This window comes from Carassius auratus, chromosome 14, assembly GCF_003368295.1.
Source record: "Carassius auratus strain Wakin chromosome 14, ASM336829v1, whole genome shotgun sequence".
Lineage (NCBI taxonomy): Eukaryota > Metazoa > Chordata > Actinopteri > Cypriniformes > Cyprinidae > Carassius > Carassius auratus.
Window position 1 is genome coordinate 19,408,694 of NC_039256.1, and position 18,977 is coordinate 19,427,670.

Here is an 18,977-nt window from a genome sequence, read left to right on the forward strand (position 1 = left end):
CAGAACAGATTTGGAGAAATTTAGCACCACTTGCTCACCAATGGATCCTCTCCAGCGAATGGGTGCCATCAGAATGAGAGTCCAAACAGCTGTTAAAAACATCACAATAATCCACATGACTACAGTCCATCAGTTAACATCTTATGAATCAAAAGATGTGTGTTTGTGTAAAACAAATTTAATTGTGGATTTTCCTTTTTTGGGTGAACTATGCTAGTCTTTGTCTCTAAATTAGTCTTCATGAATTTTCAGCCGTTTTACCAAAATTTGGGTCAGAAAAAGAAAATTTGACTTTATTGTGCAATGCTTATAAATTAATCAATGACTACAAAACATAATTTCATATTTTAAAAAATATAATAAATTATGCCTCCATTTAATTTTGTTTAGTGCTAATTGAATGCAATGTATAAATTGCATAATTTAGGCTACATTAGAGTTACTACTTCTGCTTCTACTCATTAAATTAATCTAATAAAGCCTTGAACCACTGCGCTGGGCAGATTTGCCCTAGCTGGATAAGGGTGTTGTTATTATTGTGAACCCTGCATGAGGGCGCAGTTGTGAGTCTGGGAAACACCCTCAGTGACGGAGTCCAGCGCCTGGTGGAGGGAGGAGAGAGCGCGAGAAAGAGGGACACGGATGGAGATGAGGTGGGTGTGATTAGAATGCTTATAAGCTGAGACAATATGTGAAAACATTTGAATAATTCCGCGCTCGGTGACACTTTAAGACATTTTCGTATCTTGCTATTACTAAATATCAAGGAAGGGATAAATATCGTTAACTGGAAACTGATAGTGTGTCTTTATTGAAGCGATAGGATGCTGAGGCGATAGACGTATGGCTGAAATTAAGCAAGCTAGTCCGCCGTATGTTGAAAAGAAAGGCCAAAATAGGTGGTGTGAATGAAAGAAGAGGGCTTCTCTCTTGGATGGACATGTTTTGAGAGGTGTGGTGGAGGGATGAAGGCGGTGTTGGCATCCAGACGGCAGCGGCTCTTCTATCGGCTCTTCATATGTGCAGTCGGGCTCATCGCCGTCACCTGCTTCACACAAATTCTTCATGTAACAGGTGCGTTTATTCATTAACAAATCTTTTCGCTGCTAATATATATATATATATATATATATATATATATATATATATATATATATATATATATATATATATATATATATATATATGCATGTATGTAAATAGTAAATGTGTTATATATATATATATATATATATATATATATATATATATATATATATATTGTTAAATGTTGGTGCATATTTCCCGTCTTACCGCGGTGCATTATATAGGCTACATTCCTATATGAATATTATCCTTTTGAGTGTTTTAGATTGTCGTGGAGATGTGGAGCATTCATAATTAATTGACTAGTTTCTGTTGTATTAAGGTGTTTCTTTTATCCAGTATGACTGTGGATCAGCCACATAAGCAACAATAACAGTGTGCATGATCAAACCAAATTATAAGAGCCGCTAGGAGTCAAGAACAGGGTGGGAACTGCAGGAGTGAGGATTCAAGTCTCCACTCCCACACCCACCCCCAAAGTCAAAACTAAATGTTTGGGGTCTCTCGTAAATAGTCATTTTCTTTTCTTTTTCTTCTTCTTTTTTTTCTTAAACCTTTTAAATAAGGTTTAAAACCTTTTAAAGGGTTAATTTGATGCGATATCAAGTTTTCCTTTCTTGTTGGAGTGTTACATGCAAGCTGTTTGTGTAAACAAAATCCCTAAAGTTGCAAAGACTAAAGACTCAATCCCAAAGAGATCTTCTTTATAAAAGTTAAGATTGGTCCACACCCTCCTAAAATGCCTAATTTAAACACCCACACATCACTCTACATCACTGCGCGGGAAGAGTTGCATAACGCAACTCAAATGTTTAAGCAAAGAAGGAAAGTGTAACGTGATTCTCGCTGTAGAATTGTTGCTTCCGCCATGTTGTGGAGATGCTGTATGTTTCGTTGTGGAAGCAAAAATACTTAGTTTGGCCTTTCAAAAGAGCACACGACTAGAATGTATTTAGTGTTGTATTTACAACACTGTCCAATAACAGCTCAAATCAAATATTCAGATGTGTGCAAGGCATTATTTATTTCTTGATCTGCCAGCTGTTCTTAATCTCAATCTATAAATACATTTACATATGTAAAGGATTTGCCACTGATGATTCAAACATTAGTTTTTTTGAGCAGTGTAGAGTAGCACTTGTTGTTTGTTGTTTCTCCGATCACACGTGCAGACATGGTTTTATGTTTATGCGACAGTATAAGTCATTATAAATCATAATTCTGTCCCCACTGGATGCAACAAATGCCTCATTTGTAATAGGTTTTATTGTCTTTTGACCGGGACACTCCATCACAGTATGGCAAGGAGCATAAAATTTCCATCACACTTGAAGTATTCGGCCAATCACAACACACTGGATAGCTGGCCAATCAGATCACACCTCGCTTTTCAGACTGATGAGCTTTGTAAAAATCGATACGTTTCAAAAAGGCGGTGCATAGAGGAGAAACAATAATGTACAGTATGTGAAAAATAATGTGTTTTTTGAAACTTAAACCACATAAACACATTTTATCACACCAAATACACAAAATAATGTTCTTTTTAGCAACATCATATGACCCCTTTATGCAACATTCATTTCGCAAAAAAGATGAACTATAAGTAATCAGGCAGAACAAAATAGATGCCCTCAGTCAGAAATTGCATTCGCCAGCAAGGTAACCATAGCAACAGCTCGTTGCTTTCACCCATTAGGGAGATCTTTAGAAAACATTGAGCGATGCTTAGACAAAATATGTGACCTTTGACCACAAAACCATAAGTAGCACAGCAATATTTGTAGCAATATCCCACCATTCAAAATTATCGATTTTTCTTTTATGCCAGAATTCATTAGGATATTAAGTAAAGATCATGTTCCATGAAGGTATTTTGTACATTTCCTACTATAAATATGGTAAAACTTAATTTTTGATTAGTAATGTGCATTGCTAAAAACTTCATTTGGACAACTTAAAGGGGATTTTCTCAATATTTAGATTTTTTATTTTTGCACCCTCAGATTCCAGATTTTCAAATAGTTGTATCTCAGCTAAATGTTTTCCTATCCTAACAAACTATACATCAATGGAAAGCTTATTTCTAAATCTCAATTCCAAAAGATTTACCCTTTAATATTTGACACTTACCCTATAATATTTGACACTTAAATGTCTGGATCCTGGGGCACCAAAAATTCAAATAGCTTGCAAACAGATTGCTCATTGTCAGAAATGAACTAAAAATGTTTATCCCCTTAAAAGTAATGGAAGTGTTTGCGCACTTACAATCAACATAATATTAATTATATAACATGATTACTCAATTTCTTTGTGTCATTGATTTTAAAGCATCCTGCACTGAAACCCCGAATGCAGTAGTGGAGGAGCAACAGGGACTAAGTGAAGTGTAGGGGTGGCAGAACATGGCAGGCACATGACAGTGACAGCTGCTTCAGCCTGACATATTTCACATTGACCTCCCAGAACCTCTAGATCAGGGATAGACAATACCAGTCCTGGAGGGCCACTGTCCTGCAGAGTTTAGCTCCAACCCTAATTAAACACACCTGAACAAGGCAATCAGTGTTTTCCGGATTACTAGATAGATACAGGCAGGTGAGTTTTTATGAGGGCTGAAGCTAAACTCTGCAGGATAGTGGCCCTCCAGGACCGGAGTTGCCTATCCCTGCTCTAGATCATTGTTAACCTGGACATCACAGCTGTGTCTTGAGTGTTCACTTGGCTATTACTTGTTTCCAGAGGTTGAAGGGTAAAATCAGAGAAGATCTGTTCAGCTGAGTCCATTTAATCACATTACCTTTTTAGAGATACATTTTGTTGTAGTCAAGGCTCTTACCTGGAGTACTTAGATAATTCAAATTGATTTTTATGACACCTAAATGATTATAAGGTCAAATACCAGTATAGGAACTGTATGTAAAAAAAAAAATGAAAATTTGTCATCATTTACATAATCTTCTTGTTATTCTGAAAATTGAAAAAAAAATATTTTCCATGTTATATATTTCTTTTTATTATTATTATTATTATTATTATTATTATTATTATTATTATTATGTCAGTTTATTATATGAACCCCAAAATTCTGAATAGAATAGAAGAAAGAATAATTATAAATTATGATAATTTTTATAGGACTGCCTTGCAAACACAGAATGTTCCCCTAACGTTTGTTTTTGGTTCACATTTGATTATATTTTTAGGAACCAAATACTTATTATAATGTTCTGGGAATATAATACTAATGTTAGGGGAGTGCTAGATTTTTGTTACAATACAGTTATGGGAACGTTCTGGTTAACCAAAAACAAACCATAAAATATAACATTCTGGGAACCAAAAATTTTAGCTGGGTAAGGACTGTTAGTTGATGCATAAGATGTCCATATATGATTCAATTTGTTACCTTTTCCTTCTATTTTTGTAACATTTTAATCACCTTCTTCCCTACCTGTGGTCTGACAAAAGTGTGGTTAAAAAAACTGAAAGTGCAAAAATTTGATCTCACAATTAATATGAGTTTATCAAAACTGGATATGTAGTTTGAGTAAAATTATTTATAATTGAGGATAGCATGTCACACCTCAGGACATATCAGCTACCGAATGAGTTGTTCCAGAGATAACATTTCGACACCCTGTCAAAAAGCAAATTTGATGCTGACAGAGATGAGGAAAAAAGATACAAACATGTGCAATGTGACCTGCTTCTGCATCATCATTCTGTGTTGCTTATAATTTGATCTTTTCACAGTGCCTTTAATTTTTCCAGTTTTGTCTGTGTGAGTAATGAGTTTCTCTGGGAGGCTGAGTCTGAATGTTAAGCAGCTCCTGAAACATGCCATTGGAATCTGCAGCTGAATGAAACGAAGGTTCACTTTAATAATAGACAATAACATCACCATGTCAAGAACAATGCAGGTTTAGATGTGGATCTACAGATATGTCAAAAACCAAACAAACTGTATACTGTAGATGAAATAGATGTAGGTACACCATAGGTGATTGACAAATGGCTGCTCTCTACTGTGTGATGATCACAAAAATATTTAGTCAACTAAGCATTGAATTTTTATTTTTTTATAAGTCTACATGTTTACATTCTGTCTATGTATTCTAATACACAGGCAGTTAGTCTATCACGGTTATATTTGGAACTGATTAGTTTGCATATGCAAATGAGAACTATCTTTGCCATTTGGTTCTTGGGTAAGCCACACCCTCTCTGGGCTCAAATCCAGTCCCACACCACTCATTAATCACAGCTTTTGGATCGGGTTTCCATGGGAACTTGAGAGGAGGGAAGGAAGCATTCTGATTGCCTCAATCTTTTGCCTGTTTTTAAATAAGTTAGAGTTCAAGTTTGAAACAACAGGTCCAAAACACTGAAAATTCCAATAATTTGGAAAAGAATGCAAAACAGAGCATTTTTACCAGACTTTTGGACGCTGCACTGTATTGAATTGTGGTTATATATAAAATGTTGGTTTTTACAGCCCATTCCAAAGAGGATTCGGACCTGACTTGGGCCCGACGTAAACTAACCCAGCAGATCGTAGAGGAGAACCAGACATCCAGTATACCCAGAGCTGGTGAGTGAAAACATGAGCAATTCTCTCTCTCTCTTATTATTATTCACCCATCTGTCTGTATAACATCTCTCCATATCTCGCTGTCTTTCCCCCTGCCTCCTCATTCTGTGAAATGATGCAGACAGGTGCCCTCTTCATAGTCAAGCCCCCTTTGAGGCTTGTGTTACTAAGCAACAGCATCCCTAATTTCAGAACAGAGGAGAGTCTGTTTTAAGCATTCAAAGTGTGCCACTTTAGAGAGATACGTCATATGCCCTTTTTTTCTTTCAATCAACTACGCAAATCAGTCATCCCAAGAGGTGTTTCTCTTTTTCATTTATTTCCTTTTTTTCTTATGCACTCTCCTTCTCACTCACTTTCTCATCTTTAGAAAAGAGAGATTTCACCAAAGCAAGTTTTATATATATATATATATATATATATATATATATATATATATATATATATATATTAGGGCTGTCAAAAATAGCGCGTTAACGAAGTTAATTAGTTGTTTGTTGTTAATTACATCAAATTTTTTAACGCATTTCACGCATGCGCAGTTTGACAAATTATTGAGGTCAGAAAGTCTCGTTGATCTCTGAATTCTCAAGATGGTAAAAACATCGGCGAGAGCCGCGACGAAAACACCGAAGAAGCTTAAGGTTTTACCCCAGTTGCTCTCAAATACATTCATGCCAAGCTCGATAAACAGAGACGACTTTGGTAGTTGATACGGTGGAGCTTCTTCCTGTTATAGCGTCCTGTGTTTCACACTGCGCATGCGCAGAACGACCTACATGCAATGCAGCGAAAATAACAGCTGTTTGGGAAAGCATTTTACTTGGTTTTACTGGCACTTGAAGCCTTCAGAACGTGAAAATATCGATCCTAAAGTATTGTGGCAGAGCAAATGAACACCTCCCAAAAACAAGAGTGCCCAGAGTGCTGCTTATGTGATGGTGGCGCCTGTTGGTGTTTCTGAGTTCATTCTTTCGAGTTTCTCTATGCATAATTTCATAGATATGTGGCTATATTTAACCACTGGTTCACCTAAAACTCTTACACTATCTGTAGTTAAATGGCATGGTTTGATATAGTGCTCAGGTAAATTTGATCTAAGTAAATGTTAAACTTTTGAAATTCAGAAAAAAAGAACCACATGTTGATGAATCAATACATGAAAATTATGTATCTGTGTCCTGTTATTTATCTTTTGGTATGCATTTCAGAAAAAAAAAATGGTTAGGATTCAGGTGTAATTGCAAATAGTGATTAATCATGATTAATCCACTGAAAATTCTGATTAATCTGATTAAAAATTGTAATCATTTGACAGCCCTAATATATATATATATATATATATATATTAAAGCTTGTGAAAGTTCTAATGTCCCTCAACCCTTGTGTAGGTTGCACCTTTCAGACTTTTATACATGATAATAATATAGTCTGTGATCCTAATTAAATTATAATCATCTTTCAGACTGGATATGATTCACTTTAATAATGTAAAACACTTTTAAGATCATTGTTTTTCATGGTTTATTGCAGAGAAAAAATGCCAATTGTTATTTGCTTGCAACTGACATTTAATACTTCATCTTTGTGTGTTATTATCCATGCTTATATATTATTAATATTTAGTGAAGGCTGTTTGCAATGCTTTTTGGAAAATAAATGTTTAAAAACAGCTAACTAAGATGTCAGCGGTAGTGTAGGCCGAGCAGATTGATTCTGGAGGACAAATGTAATAAAATGTAATGCTCTAAAAGCTCTTCAAACCATCTCACCCCTTTAATTATTTAAAAATCCTTTTGATTTATGAAATACAAGGAAGTCCTTGGTAAATTTAATCTTAAATGTAACTGAGCAGCTATTGATTCCAGCTATGCATTAAGATAACAGACTCAATACTATTGCTCAGATTAATCAAGACACATTTTCCATTGCATTTGACATTATGAGGTAGCATTTAAATAATAGCAAATTATATGTAAATTCAATGCAAGAAAAGTTTAAAAACACAAAGACTGTGATTGTTATTAAGCTGTGCATTTAAAAGGGTGTCATTTCCTCCTCCTCTTTATTTCATGGCTGTTTATTAGACAGTTGGCCTCTTTAAGGCAGTCAGAGCAAGAACCGTCTTTACGCTGACTGCATCTAAAGAAGCTGTGGGCTAAAGTATTACCAGTCCTCTGATTTAACTAGGCCCACTCTTCCTGGCCTCTCTGCACTATTACAGATTAGCTAAAAGGCTGGTCAATTGAATTGCCACTTAGTTACCATAGACAAAAGCTTCTTAACAACCTTAAGTTAAATGGAGCACATTGCATTGATAAGGACTACATCAGTGAAGTAAGAAAGAACAACACTAGATAGATCAGTGTTCTCACAGATGAAATACCGTTTGCTTTGCCTTGTTTGTTTGTGTAATGTTTTCATCCTCCCATCATGTGCGCAAAGTGTTGGCCTTGCTTTATAGATTGCATAGTTTCTGTATTTCTGATGGTCTTTTAACCTCTGCCTCACACAAAAATGTTCACTTTTCCTCTCAGCTATCCATGAATTTCCAGAGGACATCTTCACTAAGGGACAGAGGAGGCATGGGGCAGTTCTACTGCATGTGTTTTGTGTAAGTATACCACAGTACAGTGAGAAATATATAGAGAACTGTATAGTGCAGGGACTGACTAAATAATTCAAAGTGCAATAACAATCAAAAGTTTAGGGTGAATAAGAATTTTTTTTTTTTGAAAGACATCAACTTTTTTTTTCAGCAAGAATACAATTATTTCGTCGCATGTGACTGTAAAGAAGATTTCTGTTTTAAATAAATACTGGACTGTAATACCTAGTTCAACTGCTCAGTGTCAATCCTACATACAGCACCTTTAATATGAAGCGTTTCTTGAGCACCAAACCAGCATATTAATACGATTTCTAAAGGATCATGTGACGCTCAAGACTGGAGAAACGTCTGCTCAATATTCAGTTTTTTTCCAAATGTATTAAAATAGGAAATAGTTATAATTTATGTTATAAATTTATGTTTTTATGACAATATAACAATTATGTTTTTGATGAAATAAATCCAACGTTGGTGGGCATCATAGACTTTTAAAAGAGTTTTAAAAAATATTTTTAAAAAAAGACCCCAAACTTTTGAATGATAGTGTACATTTCCTTTTTTATTTTCATTTTTAAGGGTTTTACTAGTTTTTTTTTACTTGATTTCTAGTTTCACTTGTAGAATTATTGTAATTTGAGTAGATAAACATTTTTTTACTTGTAAGGATGCATAGCAAAATTCAAAATAATGATATAACTATAAATGAAAGACTTTGTTCAGTACAGTCTTCGATAACACCTTGCAAAGCTGGTGTTTGTAAAGATTAAATAATGGATCTCTGCTGACCTGAATACTGTGTGCTGTTTTGATCACAGGCAGTTTACATGTTCTACGCCCTTGCTATCGTCTGCGATGTCTACTTTGTCCCCTCTCTGGAAAAGATCTGTGGGGTGAGTGTACTTTGTTCATACTGGCTGGAATGTCTTACTGTGAAATTTCAGAGCATATTCTGAGCCGGAGTTTGTCATTTCAGAATCTGCACCTCAGTGAGGATGTTGCAGGGGCCACTTTCATGGCAGCAGGCAGCTCCGCCCCCGAGCTTTTCACATCCTTGATTGGTCAGGCCTCTGGCAATGTTTTTCAAGAAGTTGTTGCTGTAAATAAGTCATCAATAAATAATTGTCTCTTCATATCAGGCGTGTTCATCACCAAGGGAGACCTGGGGGTGGGAACTATCGTGGGATCAGCTGTCTTCAACATCCTGGTCATCATCGGAGTTTGTGGAATATTTTCTGGACAGGTAGTATATGCATATGCCTTACATTAAATATGAAACGTTACAGTTCTCGTGACATTCCACCCTTCCTGCTTCACAGACCATCATTCTGACCTGGTGGCCGCTCTTCCGTGACTCTGTCTACTACACCCTCTCAGTGTTAGCCTTGATTCTGGTAAGCAGGAGCTTGACTGTGGCTGAAGGTTACATTTATAGTCCCACTTAATTCATTTTTGTGTTTGTTTTTGTGCATTTCAGATCATATATGATGAAAAAGTAATTTGGTAAGTGTGCTGAAACCATAAAGAAGCTGTAATAATGCTCATTGAGATTTAAGTGATCGGAGCTTATAGCATAATCATATAATATCACTGTTGCAGGTGGGAAACTATAATCCTCATATCAATGTATGGAGTTTACATCCTTATCATGAAGTAAGCATCTAACATGTTTATTCATTATTCACAATAACAGTCGTATGAATGTAATTAATGTTAATATGTATATTTGATATATTTATTTTGAACATACTTTAATGAAATTTTCACATGCTATAATATGAGTTTGTGTGTGTGCTTCTTTCAAGGTTTAACAGTCAGATATGGGGCTGGGTGGAGCAGAGGTTTGGTATTCCAGGTCAGCAGTGTTTGGTGAGCAATCTGCGCAGAGATGTGTCGGTAGGAGAGGCGAGCTCACACTGTGACACCTCCATGATCCTTTTGAAGAAAGGTGTGTGTGGGTGGAGCTGTGTGGATCATACTGAGTGCTTGTGCATTATAAAGTATCACTTCTCTCTCTCTCTCCCAGGTCAGAATGCGGGTGGCCAGGACTCCCCGGTGGTGATGGTGGATGAGATGATGAGTCTACACCCTCACCAGTTCTCTTTCTCAGAGGCAAGCCTCCGTGTCATGATCACGCCCCACTTCTCCCCCCGCACTCGCCTCAGCATGGCCGGACGCATGCTCATCACTGAGGTATTGGCTGGATGCTTGCTCGCTTTGTGCACATCTGGATCGGACAACAGCACCTGTGTTTCTCAACCAAGAATGTAAACTATCAGGCTAGTTTGATGTACAGTATGGATTATAGGAAGCTATTAGAGTTCCCATAGATTCTTTATTAGTGTATCAACTTTGTCTCAAAAATGATGGATTATTGTCTTGTTTTCCAGTAAAAATATTTTAGTGTCCTTAAAAAAATAAAATTAATTTTAGAAAAATGCATATGATATTAAGGCTAGAGAAAGAGAATACACTACCGTTCAAATATTTGAGGTTGATAAGATTTTTTTTTGTTGTTGTTGAAAGTAGTCACTTATGTTAACCAAAAATGCATTTATTTGTTCACAGTAAAAACAGTTATATTTTGAAATAAAATTACAATTTAAAATAACAGTTTTCATATATTTTAATGTAATTTATTCCTGTAATGGCAAAGCTGAATTTTCAGCAGCATATTTTCTCTAATCTTGTGTCACATGATCTTTCATAAATAATTTCTTCTTTCTTATTATTCTTCATTTCAGGTGTTGTCTTTCTTGCATATCTATTATTATCAATGCTGAAAAACAGTTTTGCTACCTCTCAGTAAAATTCAAAAGAACAGCATTTAATTTAAATATTAATATTTTGTAACATTATAAATGCACTGTTGAAAAAAATGGTAAAATAATGCCAGTCATTTGATATAATTAGTATAATTATTTCTTAAAAAAAATAGGATATATATCGATTTTTTTCTTAGTCCATTAGAAAAAATAGTTTTCTTGTTTAAAATAAAAAAACAGTTTGAGAAAAATAAAATTCTTGATGTTTCTGCTTAAAATGAGAAATTATTGACTGAGATAGTAAAACGTACTTCAGTACACATTCTCATTAAGTCTTATTATATTGCACAGATTTTACATTTAAATAACGTGTATCCTAACCCTAACCCTAACTTGTTTAAATCATGATTGTTATAGAATATGAAATAAAAAAAATTCCTCTCAAGAGAAAAATGTGAGAAGCAATACAGTCAGTTTGAGCTCATTTAATATCATTGCTGTCTTGGAGAATTATTAAAGAGATTTCATTTATAATTTCTCTTTTCTATGGGTCCTTTAATATGACCCTTCAGCTGTAACTTCTGCAACAGGTAGGATTTGTGCCTTATCCAATCCTTAGATCATCTGCTGTCATTTCCTGTATAACTGAAAGTTTACTCCTCAAATGTCAGCAATAGCATTTCTTCCTAGGTGTAGGTATCCTAAGAAACTACTCCCGATTTAATTTTGTTGAGACCCCTTTAAACCTTATGTAACCATTCTGTTGTTTGTGTGAGCAGATGCTTTATTCCATTAACAGTTGTTCACGTGACTTGCTTGTTGGCTTGACTCTTCTAGCTCTTGCATGTCATCACTACGACACTCGAATGGACTGTGCTTTACCTTGGTCTTGCGATGTGTTCAGCAAGCTTGACTCTGAAACTCTGTCCTCTCCATTTCTCATCTAACCGAATCTCATTCATTTGAAAGGGTTCACACTGGGTCTCCTCTTCTCCAGCTCTGCGGTGTGTGACTGCACATCTTTCAAATCTTCTGTCTGTCTTCAACAGAGGCAGAGACTGATTAGAAACAGGAGCCCTGGAGACAGCAGTGGCAGCGGAGCAGGGGACACTCCTGGCCAAGATGGGCCAGGCATGGAGGGGGTTCCTTGGGGTCTGGAGAATGGAGGGGCCCTTGAGAGTGAAACGCAACCCCTGGAGGAACCTAGGCAGCGGGGCCAAGGAGGGGATTTAGAACGAGTAGCAGACATAGGAGACACACAGCCTAAAGATGATGAGGAAGAGGAGGAGGAAGAGGCAGATGAGGAACAACCCTTCCGACCTCTTACTGTGCCAGGTGAGTGAATATTTAACAATTTTAGATCATAAATAATAATAAAGAAATCGTTAAAATTTAATACAATAATTTTATATTTGTAATAAATGTATATTTTTATATGTATATACATATGTAATATCCATGTATACACTGAAAAAAATTATACACACACACACACTCACACACACCCATATATATATGTACATTTATACATTGAAAAAATATTAGTGTATAAATAACTCAGAAATTCCTAATAAATTTCACATTGAATTGCTTAGAAACACCGAATAGCACACTGAATTTATTGTAAAACTTCAAATTAAAAAAAAAAAAAAATTGTATTTTCAGTCTAATAATCTTATGTACAAAACCGTGTGTTTGGAATCTTGGCGCCCCTCTGTGCAGTTGCTGAAAATTTTGATTCATCCAGAATCCATTTAGATATGATTCAAAAACAAACTGTATCATAAGGGGCATAAATCCTCCATCCCATAGTGGATTTTTTTTTTAAATAGTTCCAAAACATAACATTAAACCATTATTCAGAATAACAGGACAACATATTGAGTTTATTGTGGTTCATCGGTCTACAGTTTTTTTTTTCCACATCCTGATTAGAAGAATGGCCCTCATTTTTGGCCCCTTAAGGACCATAATCCATTAGCCTGAGAGCCATTTCTAGATAATGGAGGCATGCATTTTAGATTCATGCTCTAGTGTTATGATTATAGAAAAGTGATGAGAGCTCTCAAACCTCTTGGGGCTGATGCGGCTTGCAATCAAATCAACTTCATCACTGCTGAACAATTGAAAATCTTACTGAAGATGACATTAAGGGGTGAAAATTGCAATTTGAAGAGCTCAAAGGGAAAACCTTTGAAACATTTGAATAACAAAAGCCAAAGAGAGAGAGAGAGAGATCATGAATACTGAATGCAAGTATCATACGCCAGTCTTTGTCCTGTTGGTGATATTTTTTATGAATACTTACAAAAAAAGGTACAGATCGGTCCCTGTGGCAATACATTTTACCTTAAATGTACACATCAGTTCAGGTATATTAGTACATAAATAGTACATTATTAGTAATTTTTTTTTAAAGGGTACTGTCCTAGTGAAAGCTTTTGTATCTTTTTACATATACGTGAAATCTGTTTTTGTCCAGTAGGTGGTGTTAAGGAGCCTAGTATGAAGTTCGGAAAAGATTTAATGAAGTACTTTTATCCACAGAGGGGCGCTGGGAACAGGTCAGGTGGGTGTTGTCATGGCCCTTAGGCTGTCTTCTGTACTACACTGTCCCAAACTGTGTTTTGCCTCGCTGGGAGCGCTGGTTCATGGTTACATTTGTGGCCTCGACACTCTGGATTGCCGTGTTCTCCTACCTCATGGTGTGGATGGTGAGATCAATGCTTCATTGTCATGTGGGAATGTCTCAGTATATGATATGATGGGCTGTTAACACACATCGTCTTTGTTGCAGGTCACCATTATCAGCTTTACACTGGACATTCCAGATGTTGTCATGGGAATTACGTTTCTAGCAGCAGGCACCAGTGTCCCAGACTGCATGGCTAGTCTCATAGTTGCCCGTCAAGGTGCTGAGATGTAGATTTAAAAGATCAGAGTTTTTGTAAAGTTGAGTTTACTGGTCAGATGGATGAATGTGTCTGGTGATGCAGGTATGGGAGACATGGCGGTGTCCAACTCGATTGGCAGTAACATCTTCGACATTCTGCTGGGTCTTGGTTTCCCCTGGGCTTTGCGCACTTTAGTGGTTGATTATGGGTCAACGGTGAGTTTGTATTTATTTTAACTAGGGGTTGATCACAGTGGTCACTGAGGCATTCCAGTTATTTTTCTAATCATTGTGCATCAATCAGTAAATTAAGGAAATTAAATTAATTAATTAATTTAAAAAACAAACAAAATAAAAAACAGTATTGCAATAGATTTTAATTAGATAGCTTTTATTTTAAATTTTGTTTAAGTTTCATTCATGTTTTTTAAATATTACATTTAAATGTTAAACTTTGTGCTTCAACTTCAACATATTTAAGTCTAACTTCAACCTACTCAAGTCTAATTGACACTAATTTTAGTGTTATTTATGGAATATTTAATAATATTTATATACTCACATTAATTTTATACATTTTTTGTAATAGCCCTATTTTTATAGTTTAAATTTTAATTTCAGTTTAATTTTTACATATTTTTATTTTTTATTAGTTTTTTTGTTTTGTTTTTTACCTTAAGGTAATGACACTGGTTCTGTGTATTAAATTCAAGTGACACCAAAATATTCATTTGATTCTTGCAACATTCTCTCCTGGTCTTCCTCTAGGTCTTCATTAACAGTAAGGGGCTGGTGTACTCAGTGATTCTTCTCCTTGCTTCCGTTTTTCTCACTGTAAGATGATCATTTATAATTTGAGAATTCTATCTTGATCTCATATGCTCGTTCATATTTTGTAATCTTGGTCTCATGGCCTGTTTCCGGTCTGTCATTGTTTGCACAGGTACTGAGCGTGCACCTGAACCACTGGAGGCTGGACCGGAGGTTAGGCCTGGGGCTTATGTTCCTGTATGCCATCTTCCTGCTCTGCTCCATCTGCTTTGAGAAACTTTAGATCCTGCTTTCCATGTTTTGCTGAGCTGTAGTATAGATCTAGACCTAGATAACCATATTTTACCCCCAGTCACTACCTTATTAGTATCGGTTATTTCAGCCATGGTTTGAAGCCAGAGTAGTGAACATTTTACATTACATTTTAAAATGTGACTCTGCTTCAGTCAGTTCTACACACGTCTTAAAGCCAATCATCTGCTAGACAGTGCCGCCAAACTCAAGGACACTGTACTTCATAATGTACCTCTGAAACATTTCTACTTAGCATAAAGAGCTTCTTTAAGAGAACAAAAATCTGATTCAATTTCAAGGTGTGATGAATTTATACAAGCGGTATTAAATGTTTACAGCACACTGGACACTTCCTCTAGCCTCGTCTTTTGCATATTCCTATTCTGGAATCTTATAGTCACAATCAAGCATGATACGAAGAAAAGTATTGCAAAAGTGTTACTACTAAAAAAAGTCCTATTAACTCTTGTAATCGAGTTCACTCAATTTATTGCATTACTTTGCCTTATTTATTTTTTACTTTAGGTCTGTAAAAGGTTGTGCTTTTTTAGGATTCCCAAACGTTCCTGTTTCAGTATATTTAAGAGCAGTTTGTTCATTTATGTGCTGTTCCTTGAAAAAGAAAGTATTCTGTTTTTTTTGGAAAGCGTTTCTTGTAGTATTTCCGATTAACCAAAAACATTCCCTGTCTTTGGTAAGTGTTTCCATACCAAACATGCATAGTTTTATATAAAGTCCCGCTTTAGAGGTGTCTGCTGCACATTTTGATATGTTGTAACGAAATGATTTTTGTGCCCTGCTGCAACTTTATGAATATGAACATAAGAAAGTAACAATCAATTAACAATGTGTAACCATTATTCACAAATAACCGCTTTATACACAGGCCTTTACCATGTTAGAAGCACAGTGTTTGGAATCTCAATATAGTTATAACTGGTATTTGTTTTCCAACGATCATATATTGCATACTGTCTACAGGACAGATAATGAATTATAATTAACATAATTTAAATTCAGAATCAAAGGATTTGGTACAGCAGTGTTTTAATTGTTGTCAAGTAATCTTTAAAGTTATTTTTGGCATATTATCCTGATTAAATATGCTTATGTTTTAGTTCTGTTGTGTATTAATTTTTTTTAAAGAAATTTTGTTGCTTGTGGTTTGCAGTTCTCTTAGTACTAATGAGCAAAATGTAAATTATTTAATTTGTCTAGAATATTTTCAACTTACCACTCACAATAAGTTAATTCAGTTAATGGGAGTAATAAATTGTAAACGACAAGTTATAGCCAGAGTAAACATCTTATTATGATCCAGTTCAACATCTTCCCTGTTTGTTTTCATTTTAGAAGTCATAATCAATATCTCACCATTTGTTCTATCTATATTCTTAAAGATATTTGTATGTTGTTGAGTGCAATAAAACAAGGTCTGTGCAATACCCCAAAACATCAGTGTAAGAAGTCATGTGCATTCTTCCCCTTGAACTTCTGGAAGTGTCACAAATAAAGTTTCATTTTGTGAACACATTTGAGATGCTGAGTTATTTTTCTGATTTTATTTATTTATCTATTGGGAAACATTTTCAGGAAAGAAAGTTTTGTTGTTTTTACATTTACAGTTTTTACCATGGATTAACATTTATAACCACTTTTATCTTAAATTCATGATCTAGCAATTTGTTGTTGACCAGATCCTTAAACTTAAATAAGCCCAATAATTAAACAAGAGTTGAATTTTTTCTATTTATCAAAAGGAAAAAATGATTTGTGCAACTGTTTTCAAATTGATAATAATATGAATTATTCTTGAACAGCAAATCAGCGTATTAGAATTATTTCTGAAGGATCATGTGACACTAAAGAATGGAATATCAGGAAAAATTCAGCTTTGCCCCACAGGAATAAATTGCATTTTAAAATTAATTATTATTAAAATAGAAAACATGTCTATTAAATTGTAATACTATTTCACAATTTACAGTTTTTACATGATCAAATAAATGCTGTCTTGGTGAGAATAAAAAACAAAAAACAAGAATCATACAACCCTTAACTTGTGAACAACAGAGTCAATTATTTTGACATTTATTAATAAAACCAACGATCACACCAACCATTCACTAATATATAAAGGTAAACTTTAGTTTAGAATAATTTTAGTTAACTTAATTTAGTTTGAGGAAACAAAATCTTGCTTTTCTCCAAAAACAAATGATGTTCTTTACTATGTTCTTGTTGTTTCTTTCTGTCTTTGGACATAATGTTTCATCAAAGACAGTGGAAGATGAGAGATGTTCGACCAATACCTCCACCTGCAATTTCGGGAAAAAACAGAGACACATAATCCATCACCGTGCTGCGCTGTTTGTCCATTTAGCACCAACCTTTGTGTCATATTATATACCTTTCACTTTGATAAATACAGCAAAAGAGAAACCAATAGCACTGTCCCAGAACACACGTCATCTGGTGCGTAAGACGGCTTTTTAGGCTTTGCATGTGTGACAGTATCTAACTTTGAACATCACTGAAAACAAAACTGTCCAAAATGAATCAAAATCAAATGCATGTAATGCAATTAGCTTGTTCCACGTGATAAAAATGCACCGATTCATTAAACAATTGGGACTGACTCAAAGATCATTCCAAATTTATAAAATACATCATGCAACATAAGATGTCAGACATAAAGAATCTGAGACAGAGTAGTCACTGATGGAAAGTGAAGAGTAAACATTTGTTAGGGGTCTCTGTGCAAGCAGAGATAGGCTCTGTCTGAACTGACAGCACAACTTTAATTGTGTCTATGACGAGGGAAGCATCACATCAAACCATTAAGACTGGGATGGGGTGACACGAGCAATATTGATCCCTTCAGGATAGATGGCCTCTGAAGATATAAAACTGAAGATCCTGACTGGGGCGAGAGTACTGGAGACTGGAGTCACCCGCCAACCTCTCAACATGTTGTCACTGGCACTGCTCTACATTCTGGCCGTGGTTTGCTCTGCGCGGAGAACTCACGCACTGCCTCTTTATTCAGACACGGCACTGCCTCAACAGGAAGGTAAGATTAGCAGCGTGCTCTTGATAGGTTGGCAAGCTCATGGATTTTGTTAAGGCTGAACATGAGGCTAACCATGTGTAATGGACATTGGGCTGGTTGCTCAACATCCCTTCTGCTTTCGGTGTAAATATTAAAGTGAAAGTGGTGAATGCAGAATGGGAAGGGTTTGATAAAGACCCATGAGCTTGATCAGTGATAACATGATAACTCAATTCTTCTGCACTACAAATTTGAAACATAAACATTTAATTTAATAGTTTTTGGTGAAAATTCAAAGAAAAAAGTGTTTCAGTGTTTTTATTTTAAAATGTAATGTTTGTCAGTGAATTACATGCTGTTTTTTTGTTTTATTATTATTATTTGTGAAATTGACTAGCAATTTCTGAGTGCAAATTGTTTCACCACCAACTTTTTTTTTAGTGGTTTTCTAATATAATGACTGAAATTCTACATTTATTTTTTAATCTTTGCAGAACTGATTCAAAAACTGGTGGCAGAGGTAGAGGACAGACAGAATAATGACTTAACGGAGCAAAGGGACATCAAAACTGTGCTCCCTGTCCTGCTCCAGAGAGGTGAGACTGTGACTCTTGGGTACATAACATTTATCCTGTTATTAGAATGGATACAATTGTCAAAACTCTTTGTAGCCTAATCAAGTTTTTTTTTTTTGTACTTTCCTTCTAGGTGCAAAAGAGACTTTGCAACAAGGCAAAATAAATAACATGGTATACTCTTTGTTATAAATGCACAGTTTGTTCTTTCTTTCTTTCACATAATAAAAATAATGATAATGAATGCGTATGTTCTGTCTTGAGGTGGAAGATTTAAAAGCAGTCGTCTTGAAACTCGCATCAGCTGATAACCTGCGTTCTCAAGGCTATCTACGA

General features: G+C 35.3%; 1 protein-coding gene across 3 annotated transcripts; it reads left to right on the forward strand.

Moving 5' to 3' along the window:
* Positions 1-552: 552 nt before the first annotated feature.
* LOC113113915 (sodium/potassium/calcium exchanger 3-like) lies at positions 553-16,547 on the forward strand. Of its 3 annotated transcripts, none has more exons than XM_026280466.1 (18): positions 553-653; positions 818-1,074; positions 5,588-5,683; positions 8,221-8,297; positions 9,110-9,184; positions 9,268-9,352; positions 9,431-9,534; positions 9,611-9,685; positions 9,769-9,794; positions 9,891-9,944; positions 10,097-10,239; positions 10,318-10,484; positions 12,106-12,391; positions 13,604-13,770; positions 13,854-13,968; positions 14,053-14,165; positions 14,718-14,783; positions 14,893-16,547. In XM_026280466.1, the coding sequence occupies exons 2-18, from the start codon at positions 909-911 to the stop codon at positions 15,001-15,003; spliced, it is 1,926 nt and encodes a 641-aa protein (XP_026136251.1). In that variant the 5' UTR covers positions 553-653; positions 818-908; the 3' UTR covers positions 15,004-16,547. The 3 variants fall into 3 exon arrangements, with proteins under 3 accessions (XP_026136251.1, XP_026136253.1, XP_026136252.1); XM_026280468.1 differs by having other exon boundaries at positions 10,318-10,403; XM_026280467.1 differs by having other exon boundaries at positions 590-653; positions 824-1,074.
* The last annotated feature ends 2,430 nt before the right edge of the window (positions 16,548-18,977 follow it).

Excerpts from the sequence above, each read along its gene's own strand:
- LOC113113915 (XM_026280466.1), top strand. The coding sequence starts at position 909 with ATGAAAGAAGAGGGCTTCTCTCTTGGATGGACATGTTTTGAGAGGTGT. Across the intron at positions 9,795-9,890 it reads TATGATGAAAAAGTAATTTG|GTGGGAAACTATAATCCTCA; the intron begins GTAAGTGTGCTG and ends TCACTGTTGCAG. Across the intron at positions 12,392-13,603 it reads CCGACCTCTTACTGTGCCAG|AGGGGCGCTGGGAACAGGTC; the intron begins GTGAGTGAATAT and ends TTTTATCCACAG.